The sequence below is a fragment of the Pseudopipra pipra genome, chromosome W (genome assembly GCF_036250125.1).
Source record: "Pseudopipra pipra isolate bDixPip1 chromosome W, bDixPip1.hap1, whole genome shotgun sequence".
In the NCBI taxonomy this organism is placed as follows: Eukaryota; Metazoa; Chordata; class Aves; order Passeriformes; family Pipridae; genus Pseudopipra; species Pseudopipra pipra.
This window is the reverse complement of record NC_087580.1, coordinates 3,520,332-3,541,633: the sequence shown is the minus strand read 5'-3', so window position 1 is coordinate 3,541,633 and position 21,302 is coordinate 3,520,332. Positions and strand designations below refer to the sequence as shown.

General features: G+C 59.1%; 7 protein-coding genes and 1 long non-coding RNA gene across 12 annotated transcripts in view; 5 read left to right on the top strand and 3 right to left on the bottom strand.

Moving 5' to 3' along the window:
- LOC135404434 (class I histocompatibility antigen, F10 alpha chain-like) overlaps nucleotides 1–21,302 on the bottom strand; it is a 214,735-nt gene that overhangs the window by 86,357 nt on the left and 107,076 nt on the right. The gene's annotated exons all lie outside the window — the stretch shown is intronic.
- The window catches only part of LOC135404456 (C-type lectin domain family 2 member B-like), a 47,176-nt gene that overhangs the window by 16,849 nt on the left and 9,025 nt on the right, over nucleotides 1–21,302 (bottom strand). The window lies entirely within an intron of this gene.
- Nucleotides 33–20,922, top strand: LOC135405977 (early activation antigen CD69-like). Its single transcript, XM_064640490.1, has 5 exons — nucleotides 33–54; nucleotides 305–376; nucleotides 19,934–20,118; nucleotides 20,221–20,321; nucleotides 20,406–20,922. Exons 1-5 carry the CDS (start codon nucleotides 33–35, stop codon nucleotides 20,521–20,523), a joined length of 498 nt encoding a protein of 165 aa, XP_064496560.1. The 3' UTR covers nucleotides 20,524–20,922.
- Nucleotides 476–1,640, top strand: LOC135405979 (early activation antigen CD69-like; the record flags this gene model as incomplete). Its single annotated transcript, XM_064640492.1, has 3 exons — nucleotides 476–661; nucleotides 786–886; nucleotides 1,053–1,640. Coding segments are annotated over 3 exons (402 nt in total), but the record flags the coding sequence as incomplete, so codon positions are not given.
- On the bottom strand, nucleotides 1,615–4,851 carry LOC135404481 (killer cell lectin-like receptor subfamily B member 1B allele A). Its single transcript, XM_064639259.1, has 6 exons — nucleotides 4,791–4,851; nucleotides 4,056–4,154; nucleotides 3,655–3,783; nucleotides 3,069–3,223; nucleotides 2,734–2,843; nucleotides 1,615–2,522 (listed from the first exon to the last, which is right to left on the bottom strand). The coding sequence occupies exons 1-6, from the start codon at nucleotides 4,849–4,851 to the stop codon at nucleotides 2,354–2,356; spliced, it is 723 nt and encodes a 240-aa protein (XP_064495329.1). The 3' UTR covers nucleotides 1,615–2,353.
- LOC135404445 (early activation antigen CD69-like) lies at nucleotides 6,871–18,150 on the top strand. The gene is made up of 5 exons (XM_064639198.1): nucleotides 6,871–7,157; nucleotides 7,475–7,561; nucleotides 7,663–7,847; nucleotides 12,992–13,116; nucleotides 17,424–18,150. Exons 1-5 carry the CDS (start codon nucleotides 6,989–6,991, stop codon nucleotides 17,536–17,538), a joined length of 681 nt encoding a protein of 226 aa, XP_064495268.1. The 5' UTR covers nucleotides 6,871–6,988; the 3' UTR covers nucleotides 17,539–18,150.
- Nucleotides 8,740–10,354, top strand: LOC135404513 (uncharacterized). Its single transcript, XR_010425704.1, has 3 exons — nucleotides 8,740–9,327; nucleotides 10,015–10,116; nucleotides 10,200–10,354. It is a non-coding gene; the product is annotated as an uncharacterized LOC135404513 (long non-coding RNA).
- On the top strand, nucleotides 16,105–17,267 carry LOC135405978 (C-type lectin domain family 4 member G-like). The gene is made up of 3 exons (XM_064640491.1): nucleotides 16,105–16,448; nucleotides 16,675–17,060; nucleotides 17,163–17,267. Exons 1-3 carry the CDS (start codon nucleotides 16,205–16,207, stop codon nucleotides 17,265–17,267), a joined length of 735 nt encoding a protein of 244 aa, XP_064496561.1. The 5' UTR covers nucleotides 16,105–16,204.

Here is a 21,302-nt window from a genome sequence, read left to right as displayed (position 1 = left end):
GGGACAGAACAGAAAAAAGGAATATACACAAAATGATCCTCGAGAAATGTCAGGGTGAGTGCAGGGCCACCTGTGTCCTGTAGGGAGGGGACAGTGTCACCCCACCAGGACAGGGCTGGCAAGTGTGAGGCTGCTCCAGGTGCATGGAAGAGGCCTCTTGGCCCCATCAGTGGCTGGTGCCGACACTTCTGGCTGCTCTGGTGTTGGCTGGGGGGATGTGAGGGCTGGGCCTGCTCAGGACAGCTCCATCCTCACAGCCAGTGGCTCTTTCCAGCTCTAGGCAATTGGTTCAGATCCTGCTGAGGGCTGACTGTGTTCCTGGTGCTGTCTGTGCTCCTGAACGTGGCTTTTGTGGTGGATAAGATTGTGCTGGCAGGTGAGGAAGGAGCAGCTGCCTCAGCACAGAGGCAGCTCTGGGCACAGGGCTGGGCTCCCTTGGAGGGGAATCCTCAGACGTTCTCCCTTTCTCTCTCCAGGAAAAAGTCATGGAGAGATTCCAGTTACACCTAAGGATCCATGCTTTGTGCCTTCTCTTGAGGCCTGGGAGCAGCACAACAGCGTCTGTTACTACCTCCTGAAAGATGAGAGGACCTGGGAGCAGGCTCAGAATCGATGCTCCAAGCTCGGGGCCTCCCTGGCCGTGCTCAGTGACAAGGAAATGGTGAGTGAGCGGCTCTGGGGGGTGTGGGTGACAGAGGGGAGGCTGGGGGGGGTTTCTGGCCCAGGGCAGCTCTCACTGCCCGCTCCTCTCTCCCTCACAGGACCACCTCCTCTCTCCCTCCCAGGACCACATCTTCCACCTCAATGGCAACCTGGATTACTGGCTCGGGCTGCAGAGATGGGGCGAGCAGCTGCAGTGGGTGGACGGCAGCAGCTACAACTCCTCGTGAGTCCTGGGGGGACGGGCAGGGGATGGGGGGGATGAGGCTGCTGGGACTGTCCCTCCTGGGCAGCGCTTGTCTCCTCATCTGCTGGGGGAATGGGCAGAGACGACCTGTCCTGTTCACAGCCCTGCCCTGTAACAGACCTGCTGTCTCTGCTCCTCATTGCAGGCTGGAGGTCCTTGGCAATTCAGAGTGTGTGTACCTGGCGGACAATAAACTCAGGAGTGAGAACTGTTCAAAGCAGCTGCCGTATCTCTGCAGCAAACCCCAAGCTCACCTGTAATGGAAGTGAGGGAGAAAGGACCTTCTCCATCCTGAAGACTCACAACTTTCCTTCTTCCACTAGCCCAGGGATGTCCTCCTGCAGGTGAACATTTGCTTTGTGACACATCTCAGCACAACCTCAGGAACCTCGGTGCCTTTTGTCATTGTCACCTCAGTAGCTGGTCTCAAGGAGGTGAACCTGCAGGGACATGATGTGGAAGTGGACATGTGCCTCTGTGGACTATGGGTTTCTTTCTCCAGAAGTTTTCCTAATTTTCTATGACTATATGTTTACACCTTAACGATGCAGATGTATAACACTACGTGTGCATATGAAGTATTTATCTGCTGCTCAACACTACATGAATCTGTGAATGTGAATGTACAATGTCCTGATTGTGGCCTCAGCAGAGTTACTGTATCAGTGCTGCTGCTGTGCTTCTCTCTTCTTCTCCTTTTTTACCCATTTGTATTAAAGTTTGTACGACCCCACCGCTGTCCCTCGTGTCCTGGTTGGTGCGGGAGCTGCGGGGGCCGCTCGTCCCGTGCGGGGTGGGGAAAGGTCTGAGGGAAAGTCCGCGGGTGCCAGGGTGGCTGAAGGAGCCCTGAGGGAGCCAAGATGGCGGAACAGCCCCCACAGAGTCCCCCTCACAGAACTGCCCTCACAGAACAGCCCTCACAGAGTCCCCCTCACAGAACTGCCCTCACAGAACTGCCCTCACAGAGTCGCCCTCACAGAGTCGCCCTCACAGAGTCGCCCTCACAGAGTCGCCCTCACAGAACTGCCCTCACAGAGTTGCCCTCACAGTGAAGACACCGAAGGGATGGGTGTTGGAATATGTGTGTTTATTTTAGGACAGTTTGGTTGCAAAGGAAAGCAGGGATGGAGCCGCTTGGCTTATTGTTATCTATAGTAATGTAAAAGCATAAAAATAACACTTAAGTGATGGGAAGCGAGATTATGTGACTCTGGGAGAAACTTAAGAGGAACTTGGCAATCTGAATACAGACGTGGTGAGATGTATCCGTGTGTGCATGAAATTGCTTGGGAGTGTTTTTCTCCTGGGCAGAGAATGCTTAACTAAAAAGTGGATATAGAGAAAAGCTACTGACTGGAATTTAGTGCTGATGTAACAGGGTGGATAAACCATGAAAGAAATGTAAATGATTTTGTTATACCACACGGGGTCCGTTGCCTGAGTGTGTCAGGTGGAGGCATCATCCAGCTTCCCAACATCTCCTGCCGTGGGCGAGGAGAGCTGGAAAGGGGCTTTTTGGCAAACCCACTTGTGATCACTGGCACAGACATCAAGATCCAAGCTGTTGCCTTTCAGGGTCCCACACCCTTCATCCACCTCCGGCAGGTCCCCAAACCTGCACAACAAAGGGTTTATTGCCCCATAACCAACCCCAACGTGCCCTGTGACCCCAGTGTTCCCCAGGACCCCAACTCTTGGTCTGCAGAGTGTTGCCAGAGGAATAAGAGACCCTTGCATGGACCCCAGCGATGTGTGGACGTGGATCGAGGTCTCAAATGAATCAAAGCTGCTTTTTTTCCTCCCCCCCCCAGACCTCGGACACTCACCTGTGGGGGTCGTAGGGGGTGTCGTCCACCCACGTCCACTCCTTCTGCTGTGACCTCAACCCAACCCACACCGACCACGGGCGCCTGCCTGTGACACCCTCAACGTTCTCCTGGGACGTGGAAGGGATCAGTTGCTCCAAAAAAATCTCTCCATGGGGAGTTCCACGGGGTGTGAAGCCACAGAACAAACCTGATCCCCCAAATCAGTGGGACATGAGCGTCCCCATGCTCTGAACCCCAAACCCTCCTGCTTCTGGGAGCTTTTTGCTCCCCTGTCCCCCCCTAAAAACACCAGGACTTCTGGGTCCTTCTCAAGCCTTTTCCTCCCTGTTTACTATTTCTGTCTCATTCTTGAGCACCACCAGCTCAGAGCCCTGATCTTGGCAGCTTTTCCTGCCCCGAGTCCAGTTTCCCGATTCCTTGGAGAGCCAGTAGCATCTCTCCCCACGGAGCTGCCAGTCCTGGGGGCACAACTTGCAACCAGCAGGGGCTGGAGAGGAGGAAAGGCCACGAATGAGACACCCCAAAGGTGGGCAAGGTCTTCCCCGACCCCCCAAATGAAAGGCACCAAACCCTCGAGTCATTTCCCAGCGTTGTGGTTTTTCTGTTCTGCCACCACGGAGGAGGAGGAGGAAGAGGAGATGAACAGGAGGAGGAGGAGGAAGAAGATGCAGTTGGGTGACTATAAGGGCACAGTGGGGTGCAGGAAGGGTGGTGAGAAACATCCCCCCTCGGACTGACCGTGCTCCTCCAGGGAGGTGGGACCGCCAAAAATCGCACAGAAAAGGGAATTCTCCCTCAAAATGTTCCTTTTTGCCAAAGAACCCTCGGTGCAGGAATGCAGGGTCTCCTTGCAGGAGGAGCCCCCCCGAGGTCCCACCTGAGCCTCTCCCAGCAGAGCCAGGTGGGAAGGGGGCTCACCTGGGGGGCTTTGCCCCTGGGGCTGGCAGAAGTACCGCACCAGGGATGGGAAGATGCATCGCTCCGTCTGGTTCCTGGCCTGGATCTCAACTCTGGCGTCACTTTCAGGACCTGGAGAGCCCTGAAAAACTGGGAGCAAAGTGAGAAGCTGAAGCCAAACCACAAACCCCACAGAGACAGGTCGGGTTTTGCCCCAGAGTTAATGAATTAGGCCCGAAGCCCAAAGGTCTTACCCTCCTCCCTTGTTCCTGGGGATGCTCCAGGTGTGCCCAGAGGGGTTTTGCTCTTGGCTCTCGTGTCTGCACCAACCCTCCAGGGCCTGAACCGCTGCAACAAACCCAGATTTCCGCTACCAGGCCTCTGGCCAGGGTGTGAGATGGAGATAAGAGCTGGTTACTCACCACTCACATTTCGGAGCACCACCAGCACCAGCAGGACGAGGTGCCCCAGTGCCCCGGCTGTGAGGAGGACTCTGTGCCACCACGGGCATGGGGCAGGAGCTGGAAGAGGCCACATTTAAGCTCAAAAAAACATGAAGAAGACTGGGGGGTTAGAGAAAAAAAACCAAAACCAAACCACTCTGCTGAGCTGTGAGTTCAAGCAGAAGTTTCTGGTTGCTTTGCTTCCTCCAAAGCCATAAATTCCCCCTGACAGGGCTCGAGCCAGGGCAGCACCCCTGGGGGGTTTGGGGGGCTCAGGGGGTGCAGCAGCCTCGGGAGCAGCCTCGAGGACCCAGTGACAGAGGGCAGGACCTGGGAACTCCCAAACAGGCTCAGTTTCCAGCTGGGAGTTGGTGGCTGTGGGTCCCTCCAGCCCTCGACTCCTCCGAGGTCCGGACAGGGCTCGGCCCCTTCCCTGCCCTCCCAGGGGTGGTGGCTCCCCTGGGGTTTCCTGGGATCCCCTTTTGGCCACCGAGTGAAGGGCCTGGGAAACAAAACTGTTCCAGTTCCGGAGATTTTCCAGCCTCTCCTGTCCCTGTCTTGCTCCGGACAATCCCAGATCCCATTTCAAAGGCCACCCCATGAGCTTGGAAACCTGAACGCAGGGATGGAGGAGCAAACAGATCCCAAAGGTAACGGACCCAAAACTCTTCCCAGGGCCTGAAATAAGCCTTTTCCCCCCCAAAATACACTCACCAGGACATTTCTCAGCCGGGGAAGGCTCATTCCCAGGATGTCTCAGATTGGCATGACCCATACCTGTACTATTGGTGGATCAGCTCGTCCCTGTGCCACACGGAGAAGAACTGGATCTGCAGCCGCCCCAATGACTATGTCCTGTGGGAGGGGAAATTAGGAGACCCCAAACTGGGACTCTCAGCCTAAATCTCTGACCAGATGAGGGATCTTCACCCCAGCACTGCAATTGGAACGGCTGGGGAAACATCCCAGTTGTCTGGCCATGAAATATTAACTGAACCCCAGAATATGTTGAATTGGAAGGCACCTCACAAGGATCATCAAGTCCAACCCTCAGCCCTGCCCAGGCCCATCCCCAGGAGTCACCCCCTGTGCCTCAGAGGATCATCCAAACCCTCCTGGAGCTCTGGCAGCTTTGGGGCTGTGCCCACTACCCTGGGGAGCCTGGGCAGTGCCAACCAGCCTCTGGGGGAAGAACCTTTTCCTGGGATCCAACCTGACCCTACCCTGACACAGCTCCAGCTCTTCCCTGGGGTCGGCATCCAGAGGGACCTTGAAAAGTCCTCCAGCAAAGCCTTGGACACTGTCTCCCAGGCCACACTCCTGGAAAAGCTGCAGCCCATGGCCTGGACAGGGTTGCACAGGAAAGCAGGGATGGAGCCGCTTGGCTTATTGTTATCTGTAGTAATATAAAAGCATAAAAATAACTCTTAAGTATCAGGAACCAACATTATATGACCCTGAGAGAATCTCAAGGGGAGCTCAGCAACTTTAATGCAGACATGGTGAGATGTATCCATGTGTGTGTGAAATTGTTTGGGAGTATTTTCTCCTGCTCTGTAAATGCTTAATTAAAAAGTAGATATAGAGAAAAGTCACTAACAGGAATTTACTGCTGATTTAACAGGGTGCATAAACCATGAAAAAACGGTAATAAAATTTTTTTTTGTACCACACGAGGTCCGTGCCCGAGTGTGTCAGGTGGAGGCATCATCCAGCTTCCCAACCCTGGGCGGGGAGAGTTGGAAAGGGGCTTTTTGGCAAACCAACTTGTGGTCACCGACACAGATATCAAGATCCAAGTGGTTGCCTTTCAGGGTCCCACACCCTTCATCCAGCTCCGGCAGGTCCCCAAACCTGCACGACAAAGGGTTTATTGGCTGAGAGGAGCAAAAAGTGTCCCAGTCCTGCCGGAAAGGAGACAAAGCGGTGTTTCTCTTGCCCTTTTCCTGCACCGTTTCCCGCTGGAGGTTCCCGTCTGTGAGGGCGGTCAGTGCAGTGCAACCTCCTCTCTGCCTCGTCCCCTCCTTCCTCGGCGAAAATCTCTCCTCTGCCTCGTCGCTTCCTTCCTCAGCGAAAATCTCTCCTCTGCCTCGTCGCTTCCTTCCTCAGCGAAAATTTCTGCTCTGCCTCGTCCCCGCCTTCCTCGCCGACGTCACGGGCCCGTCGGGATAAAATGCTCCGGCCGTCAAGAAATCGAGGCAGCGGCGAGCGCATGTTCGAGGTGCAGATGGGAGCGCCGGGGCTCGGGGAGCGGGAGGGGGCGAAAAGGGGAGTCTGCCCTGGGCCGGAGGAGTGCCGGCGGTGCTGGGAGCGGGCTCTGGCAGGCACCGGGGGTGAAGAGTTTGGAGCGGCCGCCCCCGGTGCCTCTCACCGGGTCTCAGCGCCGGCCCCGCGCAGCCCGATCGCTCATCGCGCCGCATCGGCCGCGGGGTCGGGGAGGGGGGACCGGGGGGAGCCACCGACCGGGCCGGCGGGGCTGTCTCTGTACCCAACCGTGCGCCCCCGTCGGGGATCGTCCCGGTTCCTCCCGGTCGGACAGAGTTGGCTGCCCCGTCCCCGGGAGTGTTCCCGGCCAGGTGGGACCGGGCTTGGAGCCACCGGGGCTGCTGCGAGGTGTCCGGGGCAGCGGGGGGATGGCATGGGCTTGAAGGTCCCATCCCGTCCCAAACCATTCTTGGATTGAATTCATGCAATCTTGCAGCCATCCTGGAACGATCGCAGCGTTGCTTTTCTTTCTGGTCCCCGGCAGTGACTCATTCGTCGGCGCTCAGTGGCCTTGGGCTCCAAACTTCTGGAGCAGGAGCTGCTGGGCACAGTCCCCCTCTCTGGACTGTTCTCTGGGTATTCTCTACAGTCTGACACAGTGCTCCTGTGAAATCTGCACTCAAAGAGGTTTTTTTTCTCCCCTAGCGATGCCTCAGGTTCAAGACGGGGCTTGTCCCGGTCAGGAAGGTGCCTCTTCTAAGTTTGCAGTGATTCAAGATATGGAGGGTGAACACAACTGGAATGGTGAGAATGCAGAGGAGCCCCTGAGTCACCAGGATGGATCAGAAACAAGGAAGACCCTCAGAAAACATCTGGGTGAGTGCAGGGCCACCTGTGTCCTGTAGAGAGGGGACAGTGTTACCCCACGAGGGCAGGGCTGGCAAGTGGGAGGTTGCTCCAGGGGTCTGCTAGAGGCCTCGTGCTCTGCTTGGCACCAACAACAGTGGCTGGTGCCAACAGAGGATGGGGCTGGCAAGTGTGAGGCTGCTCCAGGGGTCTGGAAGAGGCCTCTCGGCCCTGTCAGTGGCGGGCACCAACACCCTTGGCTGCCCCAGTGTTGGCTGGGGGGATGTGAGGGCTGGGCCTGCTCAGCAAAGCCCCGTCCTCACATCCAGTGGCTCTTCCTCCTCCAGGCAACTGGTTCAGATCCCGTGGAGGGCTGACTGTGCTCCTGGTGCTGTCTGTGCTCCTGAACGTGGTGGCCGTGGCTGTGCTGTCAAGTAAGGAAGGAGCAGCTGCCTCAGCACAGAGGCAGCTCTGGGCACAGGGCTGGGCTCCCTGTGGAGGGGAATCCTCAGACGTTCTCCCTTTCTCTCTCCAGGAAAAAGTCATGGAGAGATTCCAGTTACACCTAAGGGTCCACAGTTTGTGGCTTGTCCTGAGGACTGGATCGGGTACAACAGGGTCTGTAACTACTTCTCATGGGATTGGAGGACCTGGGAGCAGGCTCAGCATCGATGCTCCGAGCTCGGGGCCTCCCTGGCCGTGCTCAGCGACAAGGCAATGGTGAGTGAGGGGCTCTGGGGGGTGTGTGGGTGGCAGAGGGGAGGCTGAGGGGGGTTCCTGGGCTGGGGCAGCTCTCACTGCCTGCTCCTTTCTCCCTCCCAGGGCTTCCTCTTCCGCCTCAATGGCAACCTGGATTACTGGCTCGGGCTGCGGAGACGGGGCGAGAGGTTTCAGTGGGTGGACGGCAGCAGCTACAACTCCTCGTGAGTCCCGGGGGGACGGGCAGGGGATGGGGGGGATGAGGCTGCTGGGACTGTCCCTCCTGGGCAGCGCTTGTCTCCTCATCTGCTGGGGGGAATGGGCAGAGACGACCTGTCCTGTTAACAGCCCTGCCCTGTAACAGCGCTGTCTCTGCTCCTCATTGCAGGCTGGAGGTCCTTGGCAATTCAGAGTGTGTGTACCTGGCGGACCACAAACTCAGGAGTGAGGACTGTTCAAAGCAGCTGCCGTACCTCTGCAGCAAACCCCAAACCCCAACCTCACCTGTAATGGAAGTGAGGGAGAAAGGACCTTCTCCATCCTGAAGACTCACAACTTTCCTTCTTCCACTAGCCCAGGGATGTCCTTCTTCGGGTGAATGTTTACTTTGTGACACATCTCAGCACAACCTCAGGAACCTCGGTGCCTTTTGTCATTGTAATCTCAGTAGCTGATCTCAAGGTGAACCTGCAGGGACATGATGTGGAAGTGGACATGTGCCTTCATGGACTAGGGGTTTCTTTCTCCACAAGTTTTCCTAATTTTCTACGACTGTTTATATTGGTGTAGGTGCATAACACCACGGTGCTTTAATGTGCGCATGTGAAGTATTTTTACCCTCTAAGGAGTCTTTCTGCTGTGCCTTTTGCAATCGGTTATGTCTGTCTCATATTGGCCTCATTAGCCACCAGCGTGCCTGTAACACATGTGGATAGAGCCTTCCTTAATCTTCGTTCGTGAAGCCTAGCCATGACAAATGAAGTATTTAGCCGCTGCTGAAAGCTATATGAACCTATGAATGTGAATGTAGAATGTCCTGATTGTGGCCTCAGCAGAGTTATTGTATCAGTGCTGCCGCTGTGCTTCTCTCTCCTTCTCCTTTTCTTACATTTATATTAAAGTTTGTACGACCCCACGGCTGTCCCTCGTGTCCTGGTCGGTGCGGGAGCTGCGGGGGCCGCTCGCCCCGTGCGGGGCGGGGAAAAACCCGAGGGAACGCCCGCAGGTGCCGGGATTGCCCCGTTCGCCCTGAGGGAGCCAAGATGGCGGAACGCCCTCACGGTTCCACCAATCAGCGGCACCCACTGCAGACGGGGCCGAAGCCTCGCTATTGGCTGTTTGACCCGTCACTCTTGGCTCCCGCGCGCTGATTGGTCACGGCCGTGAGGGTGGGTCACGCCCACGAAGGAGTCGTCCTCGGAGTTCTGGCAGCACCGGGAGCGACGGCAGTGTCCGGACCCCGGTGAGGCGGCGGCGAAGCTCGGACGCGGCCCCGGCGCAGGTGAGACCCGCGCTCGCTTCTCCTGGGGCTGGAGGTTCTCGGGGGTTCTGGCGGTTTGGTCCTTCCCCGCGTTTTAAAGGTGGATTTGGGGTCCCGTTCAGCCCAAATGGTTCCGTAACGCAGTGAGAGCACAGGTCCTCTGAGGAGAGGCTGAGGGAGCTGGGGGGGCTCAGCCTGGAGAGGAGGAGGCTCAAGGGAGACCTCCTCACTCTCTCTAACTACCTGACAGGAGGGGGGAGCTGGGTGGGCGTCGGGCTCTTCTCACAGGAACCAGGAGTGGGACAGGAGGGCGCGGTCTCAAGCTGTGCCAGGGGAGGTTTAGGTTGAATGAATTCTTTGCAGAGTGAGTAATCAGCCACTGGAATGGGCTGCCTTGCCAGTTTTCACCTGCTGTATGGCCTTAAGAGTTTCTCCCATAGTAGGGGCAATATCCAATTCATTTTTCACCGGTTGTTGTGTAATGGACTGAATTGCTGAGCCTTGAACTACACAGTTGGTACTGAAAAGAGTCTGAAGGTGTTCAGACCATCGATTCAGAACGGAGGTTTTATCTGTGAGAAGTGTTTGCCCATCAGCACTGAGTAGAGGGCTTTGGACCTGGTGTGTAGGTCCGTATGCTGTTTTCAAGGCCTCATAGAATCCTCTGTGATCACCCGTATCTGCGCATAATTGAATTTTTCCTGCTAGACTGATCCGCCACTTGTTCTGGATGTCACGGAGTTGCTGTTGGAGCTTGCTGCGTGCGAGACGAAAGGCGGCTTTTCTTACATGACAAGAAGGCTGAGTGAGGTGTGCTCGGTGGGCAGTTCTCCCTCAACAATTCCTGGATCTCTTAATTGTTTTCATCAAACCAGCCCGTGTTCTTCTTGAAGGAGAAAAGTTCCTCAGAGGACTGCAGGATGCAGTTGCTGGACGGCGATCTGACCGCGCCGGGAGAGAAGGAGAATGACGAACAGCGCCGGGCGAGAACGAGAACGAACATCGCCCTGCTGGGCTGCACAGCGATCGTGCCGCGCCGGGAGAGAAGGAGAACGACGAACATCGCCCTGCTGGGCTGCACAGCGATCGCGCCGCGCCGGGAGAGAAGGAGAACGACGAACAGCGCCGTACTCGGCTGCACAGCGATCGTGCCGCGCCGGGCGAGAACGCGAACGACGAACAGCGCCGTGCTCGCCTGCACAGCGATCAGAGCGCCCCGGGTGAGAACAAGGAACCGCGCCCGGCTGCCCGGCGATCGGACCGCCCCGGGCTTTCTTCCTACGCTCCTCTCATTGGCCGGAGCTGGTCAGCGCACCATGTTGCACCCGCCCCCGTGTGCTTGAAATGCCCCGGCACCGAAACGCAGGTGTGCAAACGCGGGGAATCGTCGGCGGAGAAGAAGGAAAAGGAGAAAGAGGAGGAGAAGAAGGAGAAGGAGAAAGAGAAGGAGAAGAAGGAAAAGGAGAAAGAGAAGGAGAAGAAGGAGGAGAGCGCGTGTTGTCCAGGCGCAGGTGGGAACCGCTCGGTGCTGCCGGGGCTCGGGGAGCAGAGGGGGTGAAAAGGGGGGTCCGGCGGGTTCGCCTTGCCCTGGGCGGGGAGTGCTGGCGGTGCTGGGGAGGGGGCTCTGGCGGGCTCTGGCGGGCACTGGGGGTGAAGAGTTTGGAGCGGTGGCCCCCGGTGGCTCTCAGCGGGTCTCAGCGCCGGCCCCGCGCAGCCCGATCGCTCATCGCGCCGCATCGGCCGCGGGGTCGGGGAGGGGGGACCGGGAGGAGCCACCGACCGGGCCGGCGGGGCTGTCCCTGTACCCAACCGTGCGCCCCCGTCGGGGATCGTCCCGGTTCCTCCCGGTCGGACAGAGTTGGCTGCCCCGTCCCCGGGAGTGTTCCCGGCCAGGTGGGACCGGGCTTGGAGCCACCGGGGCTGCTGCGAGGTGTCCGGGGCAGCGGGGGGATGAGATGGGCTTGAAGGCCCCTCCCATCCCAAACCATTCTTGGACTGAATGACAGATGCGATCCTGCCATCCCGGGGCTGGAGCCACCGCGCTGCTGCTTTTCTTTCCGGTCCCCGGCACAGTTTACAAGCAGTGACTCATTAGTCCAGGCACGAGCCACTGGGCACAGTCCCTCTCTGGACTGTGTTCTACCTATTCTCTACAGTCTGACACAATGCTCTGGGGAACGGTCCTACCCGTGTGGGGAGTGTGGGAAGAGCTTCAGTGACAGCTCCACCCTGATCCAACACCGGCACATCCGCAGTGGGGAACGGCCCTACAAGTGCTTGGAATGTGGGGAGAGGTTTCAGACCAGCTCAGATGTCCTCAGGCATGAGCAGACACACACAGGGGAGGGGCACCGACTGCGGGAAGGGCTTCAAGCAGAGCTCCAGTCTTGTCAAGCACCAGCACATCCACACCGGAGAGAGACCCTGCAAGTGTGGGGAGTGTGGGAAGAGCTTCTCCAGGAGTTCTGCCTTGACCTCACACCAACGGACCCACCCATTATCCTGAGGATGTGGGGAGCCACTCTGACCCCCTGCTGTGCCCCCTCCAGGCCATCCTGCACTAGGAGGGGCATATGGACTGTGGGGGCCTCTGGGTGGTCCTATTTACCTTGAGGGGTCCCTGTGGGTTTGGGAGTGTCCCTGTGGGTCTCTGTGGATTCGGAGGGGTCCCCGGGGGTCCCTCTGACCCCTCCATGCCCCCCCCCCCGGCCATCCTGCACCAGGAGGGGCACGTGGACGACACTCTGACCCTCACCTGCTCCCAGCACCAGGAGTCACAGGTTCCTGCTTGCAGAAACACCAGGCAAACATCTGTAGTGGTGATAAATCTGCACTCAAAGAGGTTTTTTTCTCCCCTAGCAATGCCTCAGGTTCAAGATGGGGCTTGTCCTGGTCAGGAAGGTGCCTCTTCTAACTGGAATGGTGAGAATGCAGAGGAGTCCCTGAGTCTCCGGGATGGAACAGAAAAAAGGAATATACAAAAAACGATCCTTGGGAAATGTCAGGGTGAGTGCAGGGCCACCTGTGTCCTGTAGGGAGGGGACAGTGTTGCCAACAGAGGACGGGGCTGGCAAGTGTGAGGCTGCTCCAGGGGTCTGGAAGAGGCCTCTCGACCCCGTCAGTGGCTGGTGACGACACTTCTGGCTGCTCTGGTGTTGGGTGGGGGGATGTGAGGGCTGGGCTTGCTCAGGACAGCTCCATCCTCACGGCCACTGTCTCTTTCCAGCTCTAGGCAATTGGTTCATGTCCTGGCGAGGGCTGACTGTGCTCCTGTGTGTGATCCTGGTTTTAGTGGTGGCTGTGATTGTGCTGGCAGGTAAGGGAGGAGCAGCTGCCTCACCCAACCCCTCTGCAAAGGGCTGGGGTCCATGCTCTCTGTGGAGGGGAATCCTCAGATTCTTTGTCTCCCTTTGTCTCTCCAGTTGCACTTAAGTTCTCACAGCATATGCCCTGTCCTGAGGCCTGGGAACAGCACAACAGCATCTGTTACTACCTCTTGAGGGATTGGAGGACCTGGGAGCAGGCTCGGGATCAGTGCTCCGAGCTCAGGGCCTCCCTGGCCGTGCTCAGCGACAAGGAAATGGTGAGTGAGGGGCTCTGGGGGGTGTGTGGGTGGCAGAGGGGAGGCTGAGGGAGGTTCCTGGCCCGGGGCAGCTCTCACTGCCTGCTCCTCTCTCCCTCACAGGACCACCTCCTCTCTCCCTCCCCGGACCACGTCTTCCGCCTCAATGGCAACCTGGATTACTGGCTCGGGCTGCGGAGATGGGGCGAGAGGTTTCAGTGGGTGGACGGCAGCAGCTACAACTCCTCGTGAGTCCCGGGGGGACGGGCAGGGGATGGGGGGGATGAGGCTGCTGGGACTGTCCCTCCTGGGCAGCGCTTGTCTCCTCATGTGCTGGGGGGAATGGGCAGAGACGACCTGTCCTGTTAACAGCCCTGCCCTGTAACAGCGCTGTCTCTGCTCCTCATTGCAGGCTGGAGGTCCTGGGCAATTCAGAGTGTGTGTACCTGGCGGACAATAAACTCAGGAGTGAGGACTGTTCAACAGAGCGGGCGTATCTCTGTAGCAAACCCCAACCTCACCTGTAATGGAAGTGAGGGAGAAAGGACCTTCTCCATCCTGAAGACTCACAGCTTTCCTTCTTCCACTAGCCCAGGGATGTCCTTCTGCGGGTGAACATTTGCTTTGTGACACATCTCAGCACAACCTCAGGAACCTCAGTGCCTTTTGTCATTGTCACCTCAGTAGCTGGTCTCAAGGAGGTGAACCTGCAGGGACATGATGTGGAAGTGGACGTGTGCCTTCGTGGACTAGGGGTTTCTTTCTCCACAAGTCTTCCTCATTCTCTATTTATATTTACTTTATATTTATACTCTAACAGTTTACACGATATGCACTGTATTCAAGCACTAGAGTGCCTGAATGTGCTCGTGTGAAGTATTTTTCCATTGCTGAACGCTACTTGAATCAATGAATGTGAACCTGGGATGTCCTGATTGTGGCCTCAGCAGAGTTACTGTATCAGTGCTGCTGCTGTGCCTCTCTTTTCTTCTCCTTTTTTACTCATTTGTATTAAAGTTTGTACGACCCCACTGCTGTCCCTCATGTCCTGGTCAGCACCGACAGCCCCTTCCCTTCCCGTGTTCCATCCCAGGGAAAACACATCCCGGGGGACCTCATTTCCCTCCCTTGCCCCCCAGCAGGTACTGGGAGGCACTGGGGCGCATCAGGGAGCATTGGAGGGCACAGGGGGGGACTGGGAAAAGACTGGTGGGCACTGGGGAACACTGGATCTGGGCTGGGAGGCACTAGGGAGTATTGGTGGGCACTTGGAGGGCACCAGGGCACGCTGGGAAGATCTGGGGGATACTGGGAGGCACTGGGGGTTATTAGGAAGGGCACGTACCTCCACCAGCACAGCTCACAACCTCATAAGGGCACACAAGCTTCTGCCCCACTAAAATGATTAGGGCAAGCCTTTCACTCCCTACTTTTCCTGAGCCACTACACACAATCCCAGGGATATTCCCGGGGAGATTGGCTCACCCACGACCCTCTGAGCAGGACTGTCCCACCTGCCCTCCTGCCGGTCCGGGGACCCCCCAGCCCGCCAGGCCCCCTCCGCCTGGTCCGAAGTCCCTCCTCTCCTCTCGCCCGGTGCCGCAGCCGCCACCGCCCCCTCGGTGTGACGGGGCCGTCCGGGGAACGGCTCCTGTTACACCCGCCCGCCAGCACTGAACGGCAGGTACCCAAACGCGGGGAAGCGGCGGCGGAGAAGAAGGAGGAGAAAGAGAAGGAGAAGGAGAAAGAGAAGGGAGAAGGAGAAGAAGAAGGGAGAAGGGGGAAGGAGAGCGCGTGTGGTCCAGGCGCAGGTGGGATGCGCTCGGTGCTGCCGGGGCTAGGGGAGCGGGAGGGGGCGAAAAGGGGGAGTGCCGGCGGTGCTGGGGAGGAGGCTCTGGCGGGCTCTGGGGGTGAAGTGTTTGGAGCGGTGGCCCCCGGTGGCTCTCACCGGCTCTCAGCGCCGGCCCCGCACAGCCCGATCGCTCATCGCGCTGCATCCCCGGGTCACCCCCGTGTCCCCGCGTTCCTCCTCGTCCCCCCGCCCCTCCCGTGTCCCCTCTGGAGCCGGCCGGCGCCGGCGGCGGCGGGGGGGCGGAGCCGGCGGAGGGGCGGAGCCGGCGCGGGGACGAAGCCGGCCGTCTTCGGCGGTCCAGGCGCAGGTGGGATCCGCTCGGTGCTGCCGTGGCTCGGGCAGCGGGAGGGGGCGAAAAGGGGGGTCTGGAGGGTTCGCCTTGCCCTGGGTGGAGAGTGTGTGCTGGGAGCCGGGCTCTGGCCGCCCGCCCCGGCGGAGGGCGGGACCGCCCTCTCCCGCCACGAGGTGCGGTCCAGGGGCAAGTGGGATCCGCTCGGTCCTGTCGGGGCTCCGGGAGCGGGAGGGGGCGAAAAGGGAGGTCTGGAGGGTTCGCCTTGTCCTGGGTGGAGAGTGTCGGCGGTTCTGGGGAGGGGGCTCTGGCGGGCGCTGGGGGTGAAGTGTTTCGATCGGTGGCCCCCGGTGGCTCTCAGCGGGTCTCAGCACTGGCCCCGCGCAGCCCGATCGCTCATCGCGCCGCATCCCTGGGTCAGCGCCGTGTCCCCGTGTTCCTCCTCGTCCCCCCGCCCCTCCCGTGTTCCCCCTGTGGAGCGACCCACCGGCGGAGGCAGCCGGCGGCGTTGGTGACAAGGGGCGGAGCCGGGCGAGGGGTGCGGGCGGTCCAGGCGCAGGTGGGATCCGCTCGGTGCTGCGGGGGCTCGGGGAGCGGGAGGGGGCGAAAAGGGGGGTCTGGCGGGTTCGCCTTGCCCTGGGCCGGGGGGTGCTGGCGGTGCGGGCGCTGGAGGTGAAGAGTTTGGAGCGGTGGCCCCCGGTGGCTCTCAGCGGGTCTCAGCGCCGGCCCCGCGCAGCCCGATCGCTCATCGCGCCGCATCGGCCGCGGGGTCGGGGAGGGGGGACCGGGGGCAGCCACCGACCGGGCCGGCGGGGCTGTCTCTGTACCCAACCGTGCGCCCCCGTCGGGGATCGTCCCGGTTCCTCCCGGTCGGACAGAGTTGGCTGCCCCGTCCCCGGGAGTGTTCCCGGCCAGGTGGGACCGGGCTTGGAGCCACCGGGGCTGCTGCGAGGTGTCCGGGGCAGCGGGGGGATGGCATGGGCTTGAAGGTCCCATCCCGTCCCAAACCATTCTTGGACTGAATGACAGATGCGATCCTGCAGCCAGCCTGGAGAAGATCGCGGTGCTGCTTTTCCTGCTGCTCCCTGGGATATTTTGCAAGCAGTGACTCATTCGTCGGTGCTCAGTGTCCCTGGGCTCCAAACTGCCGGGGCAGGAGCCGCTGGGCACAATCCCCCTCTCTGGACTGTTCTCTATGTATTCTCTACGGTCTGACACAGTGCTCCTGTTAAATCTGCACTCAAAGAGGGTTTTTATTTCACCCCTAGTGATGCCTCAGGTTCAAGACGCGGCTTGTCCCCTTCAAGAAGGTGCCTCTTCTAAGTTTGCAGTGATTCAAGATATGGAGGGTGAACACAACTGGAATGGTGAGAATGCAGAGGAGTCCCTGAGTCACCAGGATGGATCAGAAACAAGGAAGACCCTCAGAAAACATCTGGGTGAGTGCAGGGCCACCAGTGTCCTATAGGGAGGGGACAGTGTCACCCCACGAGGGCAGGGCTGGCAAGTGTGAGGCTGCTCCAGGTATATGGAAGAGGCCTCTCGGCCCCGTCAGTGGCTGGTGCCAACACTTCTGGCTGCTCTGGTGTTGGGTGGGGGGATGTGAGGGCTGGGCCTGCTCAGCAAAGCCCCGTCCTCACGGCCAGTGGCTCTTTCCTCCTCCAGGCAATTGGTTCAGATCCCGCCGAGGGCTGACTGTGCTCCTGGTGCTGTCTGTGCTCCTGATCCTGGCTTTGGTGATGGCTGTGGCTGTGCTGGCAGGTGAGGAAGGAGCAGCTGCCTCAGCACAGAGGCAGCTCTGGGCACAGGGCTGGGCTCCCTGCTCCCTGTGGAGGGGAATCCTCAGACGTTCTCCCTTTCCTTCTTCAGAAAGACTTGGAGAGATTCCAGTCACACCCGGGGCTCCAGAGTTTCTGGCCTGTCCCGAGGCCTGGATCGGGTACAACAGGGTCTGTTACTACCTCTCGAGGGATGAGGGGACCTGGGAGCAGGCTCGGGATCGATGCTCCGAGCTCAGGGCCTCCCTGGCCGTGCTCAGCGACAAGGAGATGGTGAGTGAGGGGCTCTGGGGGGTGTGTGGGTGGCAGAGGGGAGGCTGAGGAGGGTTCCTGGCCTGGGCCAGCTCTCACTACCCACTCCTCTCTCCCTCCCAGGGCTTCCTCTTCCGCCTCAATGGCAACCTGGATTACTGGCTCGGGCTGCGGAGATGGGGCGAGCGGCTGCAGTGGGTGGACGGCAGCAGCTACAACTCCTCATGAGTCCCAGGGGGGGCAGGGGATGGGGGGGACGAGGCTGCTGGGATTCTCCCTCCTGGGCAGCGCTTGTCTCCTCATGTGCTGGGGCAACGGGCAGAGATGACCTGTCCTGTTAACAGACCTGTCCTGTAACAGCGCTGTCTCTGCTCCTCATTGCAGGCTGGAGGTCCTGGGCAATTCAGAGTGTGTGTACCTGGCGGACCATAAACTCAGGAGTGAGAACTGTTCAAAGCAGCTGCCGTATCTCTGCAGCAAACCCCAACCTCACCTGTAATGGAAGTGAGGGAGAAAGGACCTTCTCCATCCTGAAGACACAGCTTTCCTTCTTCCACTAGCCCAGGGATGTCCTTCTTCGGGTGAATGTTTACTTTGTGACACATCTCAGCACAACCTCAGGAACCTCAGTGCCTTTTGTCATTGTAATCTCAAGGTGAACCTGCAAGGACATGATGTGGAAGTGGATGTGTGCCTTCATGGACTAGGGGTTTCTTTCTCCACAAGTTTTCCTAATTTTCTACGACTGTTTATATTGGTGTAGGTGCATAACACCATGGTTCTTTAATGTGCGCATGTGAAGTATTTTTACCCTCTAAGGAGTCTTTCTGCTGTGCCTTTTGCAATCGGATATGTCTATCTCATATTGGCCTCATTAGCCACCAGCGTGCCTGTAACACATGTGGATAGAGCCTTCCTTAATCTTCGTTCGTGAAGCCCAGCCATGACAAATGAAGTATTTAGCCGCTGCTGAAAGCTATATGAACCTATGAATCTGTGAATGTAGAATGTCCTGATTATGGCCTCAGCAGAGTTACTGTATCAGTGCTGCCGCTGTGCTTCTCTCTCCTTCTCCTTTTTTTACATTTATATTAAAGTTTGTACGACCCCACGGCTGTCCCTCGTGTCCTGGTCGGTGCGGGAGCTGCGGGGGCCGCTCGCCCCGTGCGGGGCGGGGAAAGACCCGAGGGAACGCCCGCGGGTGCCGGGGGGGGGGGCACGTTCGCCCTGAGGGAGCCAAGATGGCGGAACGCCCTCACGGTTCCACCAATCAGCGGCACCCACTGCGGACCGGGCCAAAGCCTCGCTATTGGCTGTTTGACCCGTCACTCTTGGCTCCCGCGCGCTGATTGGTCACGGCCGTGAGGGTGGGGCACGCCCACGAAGGAGTCCACGGAGTTCTCGTCCACGGAGTCCTCGGAGTCGTGGCCACACCGGGAGCGACGGCAGTGTCCGGACCCCGGTGAGGCGGCGGCGGAGCTCGGACGCGGCCCCGGCGCAGGTGAGACCCGCGTTCGCTTCTCCTGGGGCTGGAGGCGCTCGGGGGTTCTGGCGGTTTGGTCCTTCCCCGCGTTTTAAAGGTGGATTTGGGGTCCCGTTCAGCCCAAATCGTTCAGTAACGCAGTGAGAGCACAGGTCCTCTGAGGAGAGGCTGAGGGAGCTGGGGGGCTCAGCCTGGAGAGGAGGAGGCTCAGGGGAGACCTCCTCACTCTCTACAACTCCCTGACAGGAGGGGGGAGCTGGGTGGGCGTCGGGCTCTTCTTCCGGGAATCAGCAGTGGGACAGGAGGGCGCGGTCTCAAGCTGTGCCAGGGGAGGTTTAGGATGGATGTTAGGCGGGAATTCTTTGCAGAGTGAGTAATCAGCCATTGGAATGGGCTGCCCAGGGAGGGGCTGGAGTCCCCGTCCCTGGCGGTGTTGAAGGTGAGACTGGATGTGGCATCAGTGCCATGGTCTGGGAAGCACGGCGGGGTTGGATCGAGGGTTGGACTTGGTGATCTCGGAGGTCTTTTCAAACCTGGTCGATGATTCTGTGAGAGGCCGCTAGGACAACCCGGACTTGCATAGTGGTGTAACCACCTCCCTTTCATAAACCACTATATCCCAGCCTGTAAACAGAATCCTTTCCTGGAAACGCTCCAAAGTGCCAGGGCAGGGGCTGTTCCCGGGCTGGGAAGGGCCCATGAGGGGACCGGGGATGGAGCTGAGGCTGCAGGAGCTGGACCCTGAGCTCCCGTTTGTTCTCCACAGGTCACTGTGAACGGACAGGGCAGGACTTTGCTGGCATCGCCTTCCTGAGCCCGAGTGTCCCACAGGGCCCAGCCGTGTCCTCTCATCATGGTCTCTCCACTCTGCCTCAACAGTGGTGGTAAAACCACCCCCAAGCCTGGGCTGAAAGAGGCTTTGCCAGCACCACTGATGCCTCGAGATGCAGCTTGTCACAAGTAGAGAGAGGGCACTCGTGAGTTTGGACGTGGAGGGTGGATTCTGCTCCGGGGACGGGGTTGTGAAGGAGCCCCTGGGTCCCCAGGATTGATCAGCAAACAAGAAAACGCCTTCTGGGTGATTGCAGGGCCACCCCTGTGTCCTGTGGGGAGGGGACAGTGTCACCCCACGAGGGCAGGGCTGGCAGGTGTGAGGCTGCTCCAGGGGTCTGGAAGAGCCCTGTGAGGGATGTGAGCCCCGTCCTCATGGCTCTTTCCTGCCCCAGGCATGAGGCTCCCAGGGCATCTCGCCCTGGCAGTGGTTCTGCTCCTGCTCCTGGCTTTGGTGGTGGCCATGGCTGTGCTGGCAGGTAAGGGAGGAGCAGCTGCCTCAGCTCAGAAGCAGCTCTGGGCACAGGGTTGGGCTCCCTGTGGAGGGGAATCCTCAGACATTCTCCCTTTCCTTCTTCAGTGAGAAGACTTGGAGAGATTCCAGTCACACCCAGGATTCCAGAGTTCCTGGCCTGTCCCGAGGCCTGGGTCGGGTACAACAGGGTCTGTTACTACCTCTCGAGGGATGAGGGGACCTGGGAGCAGGCTCAGGATCGGTGCTCCGAGCTCGGGGCCTCCCTGGCCGTGCTCAGCGACAAGGAGATGGTGAGTGAGGGGCTCTGGGGGGTGTGTGAGTGGCAGAGGGGAGGCTGAGGGGGGTTCCTGGCCTGGGCCAGCTCTCACTACCTGCTCCTCTCTCCCTCCCAGGGCTTCCTCTTCCGCCTCAACGACAGCCTGGATTACTGGCTCGGGCTGCGGAGACGGGGCGAGAGGTTTCAGTGGGTGGACGGCAGCAGCTACAACTCCTCGTGAGTCCCGGGGGGATGGGGGCACAGGGGGGCACAGACTGTCCCCCCCCGTGGTGCCAATGCTGTCTCTGCTCCTCCTTGCAGGGTCCCCATCCTCGGTGACTCAGAGTGTGTGTACCTGGGCCACCGGCGCTTCAGGAGCGGGCTCTGCTCGGCTCAGCGACCTTACCTCTGCAACAGACCCCAGGATCACCTGGAATAAACGGTGGGAAGGGGACCTTTTCCTCCATCCTGAAGACTCAACAGCTTTGCATCTTCTCCCAGCACACCTCAGCTCTCCACCGGCCTTGCAGTTGTTTATCTGCATCGCCTCAGAGTTTGGTGCCGCGGATACCTCAGTGCAACCCCTCAGGGTCACCTCAGTGCCTGGGCTGAAGGAGATGAGCCTGCAGGGAGGGGAGATGATGTGGAAGCCCATGTGTGGCTGCCTGGACTGGGGACTCTGGGTTTCTTTGTCCTTCTAGAACCATCCCAGAACTCATCCTGCTTCTCTAACAGTCCACAGTTGTACCCTAACCCTGTATACATGTATGATGCTGCCTATCCGGAGTGAAGCAGGAGATCCCACGTTCACTTTTGCAATAAAACCTTTGGAAATCCCCCCCTGTCCCTTCCCCTGCTCCCCCTGCCACTTTCCATGATTCCATCCCAAATGTCGGAACCTTGGAGCTCCCAGGGGTGACGTGGGGCTGCTTCCCAGTGCTCCCAGTCTGCCCAGTCACCCTGGAGGGCTTCAGGGGGGGCGATGGCACACAAGTGCTGCTGGGGGGGTCCCACCTCACTTCTGTTTGTTTTGTGCTTCCCGAGCTGGGCAAAACCCATTTTTGGACTTTTCTGCCCGAACTCTGTCCCCCTCCTCCGCTCGGGCAAAAGGGATTTGGGGCTGTTTTTCCCCCTTTTCGGAGGGAAATCGGGTGCGTTTGTGCGCCGCGGCCGGCAGGGGATGCGCACGAGCCGGGAATTCCCGCGGACATTCCTGCA